Here is a 14,955-nt window from a genome sequence, read left to right as displayed (position 1 = left end):
ATGTCGTTTAATCTCCCACCCAGCCTGTGAGACAAATACCATTGTCCTCTTCATTTTAAGTAAGGGATTTGGTTTAGCTTGTCCACAGTCACACAGTGGTGAAAAAAGCCACTCTGACTCCTGGGCCAGCCTTCTTAACTGCCTCAGCAGTCTGCCCTTATGAATCTGTGGCAGGAAGAAAATTTTTCCTTTACTTTTCATGGACATTTCCTGGTTTAAATTAACTGTTATTTGAAACTGTATGAGGTTATATTTAGCTCTTGGCTTCATTATCTTTATTCATTTTCTTTACATGCTTTTTGCTTTTAGTCAGTTATGCCAGAAAATAGTGTTTTCATGTTTAAAGCTATTGCTGAGAAAGTCACAGCTAGTTTTTGAAACTCTTCTAGAAAAATCTTTGATTACGAAAAATTTTGAAAACAAAAAAGATTGCTAATTTTCTTTGGGGCCAGGTACAATAAGTTAAATAAATTGCTTTGGACTAAGGGAGAAATTTTACCTTGTAGCCTCATGCCTAATATAGTTTCTAGGTTTATAGCTGCTCAATACATAGCTGAATTAATGAATACATACAAGAAAGTCTTACTCCCAGTATAGGTAGGGAATTGGTATTCCAATTCTGGAAAACAATACAGTGGAAAACTTAAAATACATAAGCTACCACTTTTTAAAAGATTCAGAATGCCAAAAAAGAAATACACTTAATTATACTAAGATCTGCTGAAGAAGGGATAGGCTACCCACTTCAGTATTCTTGGGCTTCCCTGGTGACTCATCTGGTAAAGAATCCACCTGCAGTGCAGGAGACCTGGGTTCGATTCCTGAGTTGGGAAGATCCCCTGGAGAAGGGAAAGGCTACCTACTCCAGTATTCTGGCCTGGAGAATTCCATGGACTGTATAGTCCATGGAGTCACAAAGAGTTGGACATGACTGAGCGACTTTCACTTTCATACTCAGCATTAGATTGTTCTGAAAATAATGTAAGAATAAAAAATTCTGAAAATAGGATTTTGTCGTCCAATGTCATCATTAAGAAAATCCATTAAAACTGTAACAAGTACCAATCAGAAGATATCCAACTGTTACACTGCTAGATAAACTAGAATTTACTTATAGCTTGTCTTAGAAAGTATAAAACCATTTCATTTTCTCTTTGAGCATTTTTGCAGGCAAAATTCAGTACTGTAGTAGTCTCATCAGTGACGTTGTAGATACTTCTCTCCCCCTACTCTCTGTCCTGTTCTCTGTTTGCCTCCATGAAAATTTTACTTCCTCTCTGCTTTCTGTACGACAACCACTCTCTCAAAAGAAGAATCTTAATGGTTTTTAGTTTTGTAGAAATGTGTAGCAGGCAAAACTCTCCGCCTGAATTATACCGTCAGTTTGATAGCCACTAAATTACTCAAACAAAAGTCTGTGGTGCATGCGAGATGGAGATTTCAGATTTGACACCAGAAAATATGTATGACCATTTAAAAATATAATCTAGCTTAATTCTTCTTCTTATATAAAGAAGTTATACAGTTACTATTGTTGATGCTGCAAAGATGTGAACTTCAGAGAAAATGTGGAATGAGAAAATGTGGAATCTTTTAAACAACTCTCCTAGAGACACATGGAAATTTTCTTTGACTGTGCAGGGCTGCACTTAACTTATAGACCTAACCTAAAGTTTCTCCAGCGTTGAGTGTGAAGGGGGTGAACACCATTATTATACACAGTGTGGTTTTGCCGTGTGGGTTCAGGGTTATGATTACTCCCTCAGTAGTTTGTGTAAATTCTTGGGGTTCTGCATGTTATAATTTCATATTGTGGACTTTTGTTTGGAAATGACTTTTTGGGGAGATATATTTCATTTCACCCTTAAGTAAGGAAACAGTAAGCCATCAGTAAAAAAAAGAACTTTCATTTTGATTAAGAGTGCTTGGTTTTTAAATTTTTCTTTTTTGGCTGAGTCCATAGGCTTTACACATCAGGGAGTATAATTTTAGGGAATGATTGTATGGTACCAAAACCATATGTTTTCTTAGCGTTTGATATATTTAAGAATAATATTAGATTTATTTCACTACAAAAGTCTACCAAGGACCTATAAGGTTTTATTTTGATATTGAGGAAAAATAATTTTTAAAATTATCCTAATGATGCATTTAATAAAATTGAAATAGAAAAGCGAGGAGAACTTTAAATATATATATATTCTACTTAAAACATATGGAAACGGTGCAGTAGTATGTGTGAGACCACGGCAAGATGTTTCTCAAATACTTGGAAATAGGTTTCTTTGAGAGTCAAACCCTAAAATAGATCAGAGAAGGAAATATATAGCTCTGCTGGGAGATATTAGTGCTCTCAGACCATTGGTTTGCCTAAAACCTGACTGGAGGCCTAAACAGGAAGGGAACTTGGGTTTCATTGGAAGCGTGAAGAAGAAGGAGCTGTAGCTGCAGACTTCTGCAAGGTCCACGTGTTTACCAGGGCATAAGGTACAATGTCAGGGGCATTCAGTTGTCTGGTTTACTAGACTGTTTTAGTCCTTCATCAATAAGGGCACCTCCAGTTCTAGTGTGGGAGGGTCAGCTATCCTTGACATATATTTGGTTGGCCAAAAAGTTTGTTCGGCTTACAAGACAACCCAAACGAACTTTTTGGCCAACACAGTATTAACTATTGGGCCTGTCCATTGGGTTGGGCAAACTAGAATGGTTACTATTGAGCTGAGCTTAGTGTGGAGGTGGTGCAGGAGGTCTGGGGAGGGGTTGGTGGTGCACGTTTACTCTTCTTTCCTAAATAACATTCAGTTCAGTTCAGTCACTCAGTCGTGTCCAACTCTTTGCAACCCCATGAATTGCAGCACGCCAGGCCTCCCTGTCCATCACCAGCTCCCGGAGTTCACTCAAACTCACATCCATCAAATGAGTGATGCCATCCAGCCATCTCATCCTCTGTTGGCCCCTTCTCTTCCTGCCCCCAATCCCTCCCAGCATCAGTCTTTTCCAATGAGTCAACTCTTCTCATGAGGTGGCCAAAGTACTGGAGTTTCAGCTTTAGCATCAGTCCTTCCAAAGAACACCCAGGACCGATCTCCTTCAGAATGGACTGGTTGGATCTCCTTGCAGTCCAAGGGACTCTCAAGAGTCTTCTCCAACACTACAGTTCAAAAGCATCAATTCTTTGGCGCTCAGCCTTCTTCACAGTCCAACTCTCACATCCATACGTGACCACTGGAAAAACCATAGCCTTGACTAGACAGACCTTTGTTGGCAAAGTAATGTCTCTGCTTTTGAATATGCTAACTAGGTTGGTCATAAATTTCCTTCCAAGGAGTAAGCGTCTTTTAATTTCATGGCTGCAATCACCCTATCACAATTCATTTTTTAGCATTTATTTTTAGTGGTATCCCAGGGGCATTTGTGACAGGGGCTGACAACGCAGACTCCATTCAAGTGCAGTTGTGGTGGTATTCTTGACCGTTTGAATTGCTCCAAGCCCAGGGCCCTTCCCACTGCCTTGGTTCTGATTCCTTATACACCAGGCAATTATCTAATACTTCTGCTTCCTGTGTATTTTTCTAATGAAGCCAGAAAATATTTCCCAGTCTTCTTGATTGTTGTATTTCTGAAAAATGAATGCACTGACATTTATATATGCTGAGGGAGGAGGAATTTAGTTTTATTATCATAACATCAGCTGCCATCTCCTAGGATGATCAGCTGAGATGATAATCTGAGCCAAGACCAGACCCTGGACTGAGGTGAAATCATTAACTCTGGCAATGGCAGTAGATATCCTCCAAGTACTCATGTACTCCTTCCACGATATAAACCTGTTACTAGGAAATAGCTCCCCAACCAGAGATTGTTTTTCCCAGCACTATCCCTTTCCTTCCAAAGAATACAGTAATAAGCAGTCACTTTTTGTACACCGAGAGTAATTAACTGGCCTTGGAAAGCAATCAAACTCAGTTAATAGTTCATTTAATGTTAATGCTTTTCTTTGGGGGCAAAACCCCCCCAAAAATTTTGAAAAATGTCAAGGATTATATGCTTTCCTTTCCAATGAGCGTTGAGCTTACTATGAATGATGCCTTAAAGAATCGGGAGCCTTGAGTTCTAGTTTCAGCTAAGTCTCTTAACATGTGGCATGACCTTGCCCTAGTCAGTTGACATCTCTAGTTCTCATTCTTTTACTTATGATATTTAATTTTTTTCAAATAAAATATTTTATGGGTCAGTTCAGTTCAGTTCAGTCGCTCAGTCATGTCTGACTCTTTGCGACCCCATGAATCGCAGCACGCCAGGCCTCCCTGTCCATCACCAACTCCAGGAGTTCACTCAAACTCAAGTCCATCGAGTCGGTGATGCCATCCAGCCATCTCATCCTCTGTCGTCCCCTTCTCCTCCTGCCCCCAATCCCTCCCAGCATCAGGGTCTTTTCCAGTGAGTCAACTCTTCGTGTGAGGTGGCCAAACTACTGGAGTTTCAGCTTTAGTATCATTAGGTTAATATAATTCTGCATGTCTGAAACGTCTTCCTTTTTGTTAAAAATAACAAATATTTATGGAGCTCTTATTTCATGTCAGGTTTTATGCTAAGTGCATTATATAATATTTATTTGCCTCAGGAAGTTGGGACCATTTTATGAATGAGAGAATGGGGGTTCTGAGAGCCGAAGTCAGTTGATCAAAACCAGTAGACAATAGAGCTGGAACTTATACACAAGTCTGCCCAACTCCACGCCCATAATGTTAATTAGTGCTGTGCTCCTTAGACTTGGCACATATTTTAAGGGGTTTTTAAATCCATCTTAATTTGGGACATGGTTTACTTTCTATAGGGTGATTTCTTACTTCCATCTTTATACTTTCTATATTTCTGAAACCAGAGGAACTGAAAGAACTTTTGTACTACTCTGTGTTTCGTTTATAAATCACCCCAGACTGTTTGGAAACCCACTTCATTTTTGAAACCCAGCGTGCTGGTATAGTTTTCAATTCTGTTCCTTCTCGGTATATGCTTTCTGTGCTTTCTTTGTGTAAGGACGACAAAAATGGAAACTTTTAATGTTATTGAATGTTAAACATTTGGCTAAAGGAGAGAACTTTGGTTTACGCCTTAGGAGATTCAGGTTTATTTCTGTCTCTAGATATTTATGCTGAGATATTGTGAGAGTAACTCTTAGTACTGTTTTGCCACGTTATTAAATATGTGAAGAGCATTTCACACAAAATCGCTGTGTGTCAGCAATCATGGTATCTGCAGTGGATTGTTGGAACCAGAATTAAAGCAAAATAACTTTAGGCTTATTGTTGCTCTGTGTGGACCTACTTAAGATAATTGGAATTCGGGCGGTTTGTTAAATCCTTTTTACGTTATTTGACTTGGCCTTAGCATAATGCCAGTTGGACGGCTGCAGATATATGTGGTGCATACAAGCAGATAAATGATTATATTTCTGTCTGAATTATCTCAACTGTACTGTATTCATTGATTAGGTCTAAAATTAGGAATGTTTTGCTCTCTGAGCTGTGTCGAGTGAGGTGAAAGAATGGGAAGGAAAACTGAATTAGGAGAGAGAGTTGGTGGACGAGAAGAGGAAAGAAAGGCTGTTGGGGAAAATGAGGCTAAAAAGCGTCATTCAGAACCATTCTGAGAACTGAATTATGAGTAAACTGTGCACTACTCATAGGCAGCCTCTGAGCAGAGCTCACGATTTTGCCATTTTGAGGGTGCCTTGCTCCTGAACTGGGCCAAGGGCAGCTTAAAGATGTAAGGGAACTGGCGGTTGTTTTGTGTTAAAGAGATGGGGAGAGTCACGGTTGGTCATTTTGGTAAACTCTTTAGCCTTTAATAACCATTGTTTCACTCAGCATTTTCAGCATCTTCCAAACTTTGGTCATTCAGGCACCACCTTCAACAGTTTTTGCCTTATCCATTTGCTTTTCTTTTAAACTTACTTTTAAACTTAAATGTATTTTAAACAGGAACTTTATGTGTCTGTTGAAATCTGGTTTGATATGATAGTTATAGCTTTTCCTAATGTGCACTGAAATAAGTACATGAAGTTAGCATAAAGCCTAGACACCAGTGTCCACCTAAAATTACCTTGAGAAATGCTCCTTTCATCTAATTCCAGCTCTTCCCTTGGCAAAGAGGGTACACAGAACACTGAGGGTAGATGGTTAAAGGGAAACCCAAAACTTGGATATAGGGGCTTTTCAATAAAAACCTAGACAGATTTAAGATGGTAGATGAGAACTAGGTCTCCCTTTGGGTTACCAGCCTAAAGACTTTAGTTAAGTTTCATTTCTTCTTTCTTTTTTTTGGTAAACTACTGAATGTTTTTTAGGCTACAGGAGTGTCTAGGCCTCATGAGTATTTTTCTGTATTTGTTTCCTCGCAGAAACTGTATCTCGAAAATTCTGAACTTGCTTTAGCTTCAAGTAAGGAGGAGTAAGATTTCTCCTTGCTCATTTTAGTGATAAGATCCCCTCTATCACTTCCTAAGCCCAGAAGTTCAGTGTCTGTGAACTGCCTTGTACATGCCAGGCACACACTGCTAACCCCTGTGATGCAAAAAGGAAGCTGTGGTCCCCTCTTTGGTGAGGTCTGGCATAAACAGCTGAAACAGTCCCATGTAATACAGCCATCAGCCAGATACAGGAGATGTTAACTCTTTGGGTAGATCAGCAAAGGCCTTCATAGCTGGTTGCATGTATGCCGTAAGGAGAGCAGCACAGTTTGTGCCCCTGTGAGTGTCATAGTCTTTTCTCCTCCGTCTTCGTAGATGATCGTTTAGCAGAATTTCTGTGGGTTGTACCCTGGCCCACATGTGTTCCAACAGGAATGTTTTCAATGTGTGGTAACTCAAGCCTTGCTGCCCTGACACCTCCACATGAATTTGAAGCAATAACTAGGGAACCTTCAGTAACAGTTGGCATATTGAGATGGCATCATTCCCAAAACAACATCTTAATGAGGTCTGTGCTTCAGGAGCAATGCTTCTAGTTTAAATATACTCGGGCATGTCCTATGTAACTGGAAGCCATGTGGCAGAAGTGGCTGTGATCACAGCGTGGTTCAGTCCTGCATTGGGAAGGTCTCATTGGAGCAGCTTCTCTAACCTCAGCGACTCCAGACCTGGGTAGGAGGGTGCTGTACATAAGGCAGGAGAAAGAGAATGTAACAAATCAGGGACTTCTCAGAGATTAAGACTCTGCCTTCCAATGCAGGGGGTGTGGGTTTGATCCCTGGTTGGGGAACTAAGATCCCACATGCTGCAGGGTGCAGCCAAAAATTTAAAAATACAACTTTTTTTTTCTTAGAAAAAGAGAAAGTAAGATAATAAAACATATCAGCCTTAGCCCCTTTTAGGGAATGTGTGTATAGAAGAACCCTCCTGCAAGTGCAGGAGACATGAGAGACCCAGGTTCAATCCCTGGATCGGGAATATCCCCTGGAGGAGGGCATAGCAAGCCACTTCAATATTCTTGCCTGTAGATTCCCATGGACAGAGGAGCCTGGTGGGCTACAGTCCATGGGGTCGCAAAGAGTCAGACATGACTGAAGCAACTTAGCATGTACAAAATCTGAGATATAGATTCTAGTCTTCACAGAGCTTCCAACCCATCCCTCCAAACCCCACGCCACCTGCTTACCCACCTAGAACCTGAGCTGCACATTTAAAAACCAGTAGTTCAGAGAAGATTCTCAGTTCTATCTATGTAGAGGTCAGTTAAAGGAGAAACCTCCAAGCCATCCTCACCCTGGGATGCTAATTGCTAATTAAGTGCTAATTGCATTGATGGCCCCATCCAGTTTTAGACCTTTGGGGATTTAATAATGCAGGCTTGTTTTTTTAATTAGCGCACTTGTTCTCTTCAAGAGCAGAAAATAAACTCCAGGGTGAGGGTGGTGGGGAGTGAGCTTTCAGACCAAGCCACGTCTCTTGTGTTACCAGAGACCACACCCCTCCTCAGACATAACCACCGAGAAGACTTGTTTCTTTTGGCCAGCTCTCTGACCTTGAAGGATCCAGCCAGCCGCCTTGAAGATTTGGGTGCTAGACATAATACGGGTAGAGTCCAAGAGTTATTTCTATTTTATATATTTTATGTAGCTTGGCTATATTCATTTTGTATTCGTTAAAAGTTCTGTTCTTGAAGTAAGTCTAAAATACTTAACACACACACTGCTACTGACTTTTTTTATATATAGGCTAAAGCACATTCAGAAATATAAAGAATACTAGAATTTATGGCAGCATCCGCAAATGATGCTGTGTTGCATCACTTGGACACAGACCAAGTTAAGAGTATGGATTGTTCTCCACTGTGTGTTAAACCCTTGGTTTTCTTTCTTCTGAATGTGATGAGGCAGATTTTCCTTGGAAAAATGGTTTGCGTTCAGCTGGGGAGATTGATTTTTTTCCCCATCAGTTTCTCCCTTTAATAATTGAAAACTACTGTTCATTATTTACATAAAACTGTCTTTTTCTGGTCTGCTTTCCATAACCTTTCCCCTCTGAAGAATTTTAAGAATTCCCTGACTTGCCTCTGGGGGATTTTATGCCTGCTTTATCCCAGATGTGGGACATAGACCAGGCTGAGGGGTTTCTTTTTTTAATGTTCCTACTTTGAAAGACATTCTTTAACTAGTGAGCAAAGCTGCCACTGAAGAAAAGGATTTTCAAGAAAGTTAAGCAGTTTAAGAAAAGATGTGAGCTTGGTTTAAATGTCTGACTTAACTGAATGACACCAAAATCCTGAGTGCGAACTAAAAAAAGTAGACAGTAGTTTCAAATAATAATGGGAAAATGCACACGCATTCTTTCAGCCTTTTAAGTTTGGAATTGTATTTTCTGAATGAAGGCATGTCAGTCTCCAGTCCCAGCAGCCCCGTGTCTGATCTTGCCTTGCATGCCTGCTGATGTCATCTCAGGGAGCGCACGGGCTTAGCAGATGTTTACCCTACTTCTGTTAGTCCTGTCCCCACCTTCTGCTGACACAAAGAGGATATTCAGCCTTACTCATAATATTTTGTCTGCTCACATTCATATAGATGTATTGATCCTAATCCCTCATTCAGAATGGAGAATGTTAGAAGGAGGGGAGAACTTAAGAGTGCAGGAGGCTGTATTAAGACAGGATTTTCTTATTTTTTTCCTAACGTCCATTCAGATTCCCAGACATTTCACCATCAGCTTTTGGTTATTGTAGCCTTCATAGTAATGTCCAAAAATACCATAAAATTGAAACGCTTTTGTGTGATAAAATGTGAGAAGAATGCCAGCTAGGGTTTTTCTTCTCTACTCTAGCAAATATTACACCATTTTCCAAGTCCAAAGTTCTGTTTTCCATGATGAATATATCTGATGTATCCTGTGTAATTAAATTATTAGGTTTTGGTTTCTTTCTAGTTCAAATTTTTGTTGCATTTTTGAAATATCTGAAAATTCTTAAGCTTAATTTTCATGTATGCAAAGTGGCTGCCTACCGTATATTTCCTGCTTCACCACGGTCCCCTGGCTGACATAACCTCCTCTCCTTTTTATTCTCCTGTAGGATCTTTCGAAGATGGTTTGGCTGCCTTGGAGATTTGGAGATCTGATGCCACGATGAGGACTCACACACGGGGGGCTCCCAGTGTGTTTTTCATATGTTTGTTTTGCTTCGTGTCAGCCTGCGTCACTGACGAGAATCCAGAAGTCATGATCCCCTTCACCAATGCCAACTATGACAGCCACCCAATGCTGTACTTCTCTAGAGCGGAGGTGGCCGAGCTCCAGCTGAGGGCCGCCAGCTCCCACGAGCACATTGCCGCCCGGCTCACTGAGGCCGTGAACACCATGCTGTCCAGCCCCTTGGAGTACCTCCCTCCTTGGGATCCCAAGGAATACAGCGCCCGCTGGAATGAGATTTACGGCAACAACCTGGGGGCCTTAGCAATGTTCTGTGTGCTGTATCCTGAGAACATGGAAGCCCGAGATATGGCCAAAGACTACATGGAGAGGATGGCAGCTCAGCCTAGTTGGTAGATTTTTGTCTTTTTCTTCTTACTGTATTAACTCTGTGATTTAAGGAATGAATTCATAGGGACATGAAATCTCAGAAGCCAGATTTTCATATACTGTGTATGTGTGTGTGATTGAGGGGGAAAGATTGCTTGTTATTTATGTTGTCAGTGGCTTCTGAATGGTCTCTAGTTTCAAAGACCTAGTAACTTCCAAGTTTAAAGTTAGAAGAAAAATATTTATAGATACAATCTAACCAAAGAAAAAGTAATTTGCTGCCTTGAGTAAACAGTATCATCTTGATTGTTGAGATTTCTTTCCCCCTTGTTTAACACACTTGTATTACTATCATCAGGTCTTAGGTTCTGACCGACCCCCAAGTGATTAAAACCTTTTGCCAGCAAGAGATTTCCTCCAATTAAGATTTCTTTCCATTTTAGGACAATTAGGAGCTTGAAGAGCTAAAAGTAAATGTGATAGGATTAACTGACAATTTATAAACAAGATCTTATCCAATAACCAGCAAATTGCCCAAACCTGTATGAAAACCAAAGTTGTAGTATAATTATGTGAGGAATTCTAATTATGTAATAATTTACTTTCAGAAGTTCAAAATTTGAGAACAAACTTCCTGTCACTTCTTGATTAGCTTAAATTTATTTGTTTATAATTGATGTGCCTACCTGATTCCAAAAGGTATGGGATGAATTAATTAGAGATTCTGTGGGTATTCTTATTTAAACTGTGTTTTAATACATAGTCAAAGACCAATTACATTAAAACAATTGCAAACTATATGAAATATCCTTTTAAAATTACATAGGCTGTTAATTGTCCTAGGGTTAGAAAGAGCTCATTTTTAAATGATTAGAAAAATCAGTGAATGCATTTAATGTTGTAGGGAGTTACATCTCCCATATCATAGGGGTGAAGAATGGTAGCTTGCAAGCTTCCTGAATTCCGCCAATACAGTAAATAAATGTAATTCTTCCTAAATTTCTGCAATATTATAAAGAATGTTGTTTGCTTATAGAGTTTGAAGGATTTCCTGAAATTTCTTACTGAAAAAGATTATAGAAGCATTGGTATTACATTCATATCAGAGCTTATTTTTAAGGCTTATTGTTAGGTATGTATAATCATTTTGAAGCTTACAATATTTTAGATTGAAAAGAAGCTTTTTATTTGGATTGTTTCAGAGCTGATCCATATATGCCATAGTTTCTGTTCTTGATTAACTCATTCTATTCCTGACTCCAAGAAAGAACATAAAAGATGTATGACTTCAGTTTTTATTTGCCAACCATACCTCAGTAAAGCTTGCAAAATTTTTTTAAATAATAAAACAATGATGTATGAAAATTGGATATTTGAACTATAAATTTCTGTTAGCAGATATCACAGTTACTTGACATTGTACAGTTAGTTAAAAATGGCAGCCATGTTCATAGTATTTGAGGAAAAAATCTTTTTTGTCTATAAAGGTAAAGTCCTTTTTGTTTTAGATAGATAAGTGAAATTTGACAGATTAAGATACTGATGAAAATGTTCCAGAGAGCCATTCTGGAACATTAATTTCACTTCATGAAAGAGTAGGTAACTGGGAAGTGCCACTTTATAATGGAGACTTTATCAGTATAAATACAATCACATTAAGAGACTTGCACAAGACCTGTGCAATTTTATTATAATAAAAAACATTCAGGCATATAAACACTAACTTAAACAAATGCTGTCATTAGAAAGGATTAAAAGAAGGAAAATAAAACTTAAAAATGATCATTTTCATAGTTTCTACAGGTTCAGAATTACTGGTTGATGGAGATGTTGTAGAAATATACTAGAGGCCTGGCACTTTTTTTGTGGCAGTATTAATAAAAACAGGTATAACTCTATGCCATTATCCAGTAACCCAAAAGCCAGCCTGTGATTTAATAGAGCTGAACAGTTGATTTCTTTCTCTTGACCTCCTGGTAGATGAAGGTCAGAAATTGAGAATTTACCTTTATATCTGCTGTGTATTTCCAGAAGTTATCCTAGCATAAAAAGTCAAGCTACTGGAATATTTTTATCTTGGGAAGGACTGTTAGGAGGTGGTACTTTTAAATGGTTTTATGGAAATTACAAGTTTTAAGAGCTATCGCACCCAATCCCTAGACCTTTTTTTTTTTTTTTAACTTTTTTATTTATTTATTTTTTTAAATTTTATTTTATTTTTAAACTTTACAATATTGTATTAGTTTTGCCAAATATTGAAATGAATCTGCCACAGGTATATATGTGTTCCCCATCCTGAACCCTCCTCCCTCCCCATACCATCCCTCTGGGTCGTCCTAGTGCACCAGCCCCAAGCATCCAGTATCGTGCATCGAACCTGGACTGGCAACTCGTTTCATACATGATATTATACATGTTTCAATGCCATTCTCCCACATCTTCCCCCCTCTCCCTCTCCAACAGAGTCCATAAGACTGTTCTATACATCAGTGTCTCTTTTGCTGTCTCGTACATAGGGTTATTGTTACCATCTTTCTAAATTCCATATATATGCGTTAGTATACTGTATTGGTGTTTTTCCTTCTGGCTTACTTCACTCTGTATAATAGGCTCCAGTTTCATCCACCTCATTAGAACTGATTCAAATGTATTCTTTTTAATGGCTGAGTAATACTCCATTGTGTATATGTACCACAGCTTTCTTATCCATTCATCTGCTGATGGGCATCTAGGTTGCTTCCATGTCCTGGTTATTATAAGCAGTGCTGCGATGAACATTGGGGTACACGTGTCTCTTTCCCTTCTGGTTTCCTCAGTGTGTATGCCCAGCAGTGGGATTGCTGGATCATAAGGCAGTTCTATTTCCAGTTTTTTAAGGAATCTCCACACTGTTCTCCATAGTAGCTGTACTAGTTTGCATTCCCACCAACAGTGTAAGAGGGTTCCCTTTTCTCCACACCCTCTCCAGCATTTATTGCTTGTAGACTTTTGGATCGCAGCCATTCTGACTGGCGTGAAATGGTACCTCATAGTGGTTTTGATTTGCATTTCTCTGATAATGAGTGATGTTGAGCATCTTTTCATGTGTTTGTTAGCCATCTGTATGTCTTCTTTGGAGAAATGTCTATTTAATTCTTTGGCCCATTATTTGATTGGGTCATTTATTTTTCTGGAGTTGAGCTGGAGGAGTTGCTTGTATATTTTTGAGATTAGTTGTTTGTCAGTTGCTTCATTTGCTATTATTTTCTCCCATTCTGAAGGCTGCCTTTTCACCTTGCTAATAGTTTCCTTTGTTGTGCAGAAGCTTTTAAGTTTAATTAGGTCCCATTTGTTTATTTTTGCTTTTATTTCCAATATTCTGGGAGGTGGGTCATAGAGGATCCTGCTGTGATGTATGTCGGAGAGTGTTTTGCCTATGTTCTCCTCTAGGAGTTTTATAGTTTCTGGTCTTACGTTTAGATCCTTAATCCATTTTGAGTTTATTTTTGTGTATGGTGTTAGAAAGTGTTCTAGTTTCATTCTTTTACAAGTGGTTGACCAGATTTCCCAGCACCACTTGTTAAAGAGATTTAGACTCTTAAATTTTTAATAAATTGGAGTTCAATATAATCAGTCCCTTTTTGAAACTTAAAATACTGCTGAATGTTTTCGTAGTTCAACTATCTATATTTAAATAAACTAAATCGTATGTTCCTATTATGCCCAGAGAAAGTATTGTAGGTGTTGTCACTGTCTTAGAATATAGTTCACCTATATTTGGTTTCAGGGGAAAATAAAAGACTTTTATTTATAAAAGAGATCAATATTTAATACTATTTAATTTTTAAAAGCTTCCTACAATGGCTTCATCAAGCTTAATACATTTGCCATGTTCCATGAAGATCCTTCCTACTCTTTATAAAAACCTATGAGTAAATTGTGTCCATTCACTTGTTCAATTAATCAACATTAACAAACATTTATTGAGCATCTGTTATATGTCATGTACCATATAGATGCTGGGGATTCAATGATGAAAAAACAAATAGCTCTGTACCTTTAAAATTTGCACCAAGGATAAGGGCTGCAAACACTGGGTATTTGAAACCTAAGCTAGGACTATATTCTCTGCTCAGAATTAAGTGTAAGGATCACTTAATGCGGGGAGGGGGGTGGTGGTCATTAGTTTTTATTCATGAATTACTTAAAGATTTGAGGAATAAATGAGATATTGTAAAATACTTTATTAGCACAGTTCCTGTCACACAGTAAGCCTTCTATGAATAAGAATGACAATGATAATTATTGTTACTGGTATTTACTTAGTATTTAGACCTTGTTTAGTTTATAATTTGGTGTATGTAGGCTGTAAGGAAACAGTGTTTGTTTGGGATTTATTTGGAGACTTTGCTTATCTTTGTTCAAATTGCTCTCAAAACTAGAACATCTGTTTAACGTATAATATGTTCCTTTTGGCATTGTTCCATTAAAACTTTCAGTGTTGCTCCCTTGGGCCCTTTTTGTTAGCAGATAAGAATCTGATGGTAGCACCAATTGTGACGGCTTAGGGAAAAGGAACAATGATGTGTCTTTTGTCTGGTATTAAAAAGAAGTACACCTGACATACATATGCATACAGATTTATTAATGTAGTTCATTTAATTTGAATATTTTTAAAGTAAAGAGCTAAAAGGTCACAGCTGTAGATTTACTTAACAGTCTAAGGCCATTGGAAAAGTTAAATGGAAAATATTATCTAGTTCTATACTGATCTTATGTGTTCATCTGATAAAAAGAAAGGGATCTCATAGATTGATAATGATGTTGGTGATTGAAAAACAACCGCATGCAGTACTGTCATCTTTTAACATTATAATTTTGTGTGTCAGTGAGTACACAAGGATGAGACGTGTCTAAGTCCTGTATCTGCTTTTGTGGAGATGTCCATATTCTCTTTCAGAAGCTCT

At 38.4% G+C, this 14,955-nt stretch overlaps 1 protein-coding gene across 5 annotated transcripts in view; it reads left to right on the top strand.

Moving 5' to 3' along the window:
* The window catches only part of DSE (dermatan sulfate epimerase), a 76,373-nt gene that overhangs the window by 19,031 nt on the left and 42,387 nt on the right, over window positions 1-14,955 (top strand). For 3 of the 5 annotated variants that reach the window (XM_019967171.2, XM_070795935.1, XM_070795934.1), the window contains exon 2: window positions 9,564-10,032. In XM_019967171.2, the coding sequence (XP_019822730.1) occupies window positions 9,617-10,032 (416 nt within the window). In that variant the 5' untranslated portion in view covers window positions 9,564-9,616. Of the gene's footprint in view, window positions 1-7,883; window positions 8,078-9,563; window positions 10,033-14,955 lie in introns of those variants that run through there. The other 2 variants (XM_070795936.1, XM_070795937.1) reach the window with 2 other exon arrangements.

The sequence above is a fragment of the Bos indicus genome, chromosome 9 (assembly GCF_029378745.1).
Source record: "Bos indicus isolate NIAB-ARS_2022 breed Sahiwal x Tharparkar chromosome 9, NIAB-ARS_B.indTharparkar_mat_pri_1.0, whole genome shotgun sequence".
In the NCBI taxonomy this organism is placed as follows: Eukaryota; Metazoa; Chordata; class Mammalia; order Artiodactyla; family Bovidae; genus Bos; species Bos indicus.
The sequence above is the reverse complement of the archived record's forward strand: the minus strand, read 5'-3'. Positions and strand labels throughout refer to the sequence as shown.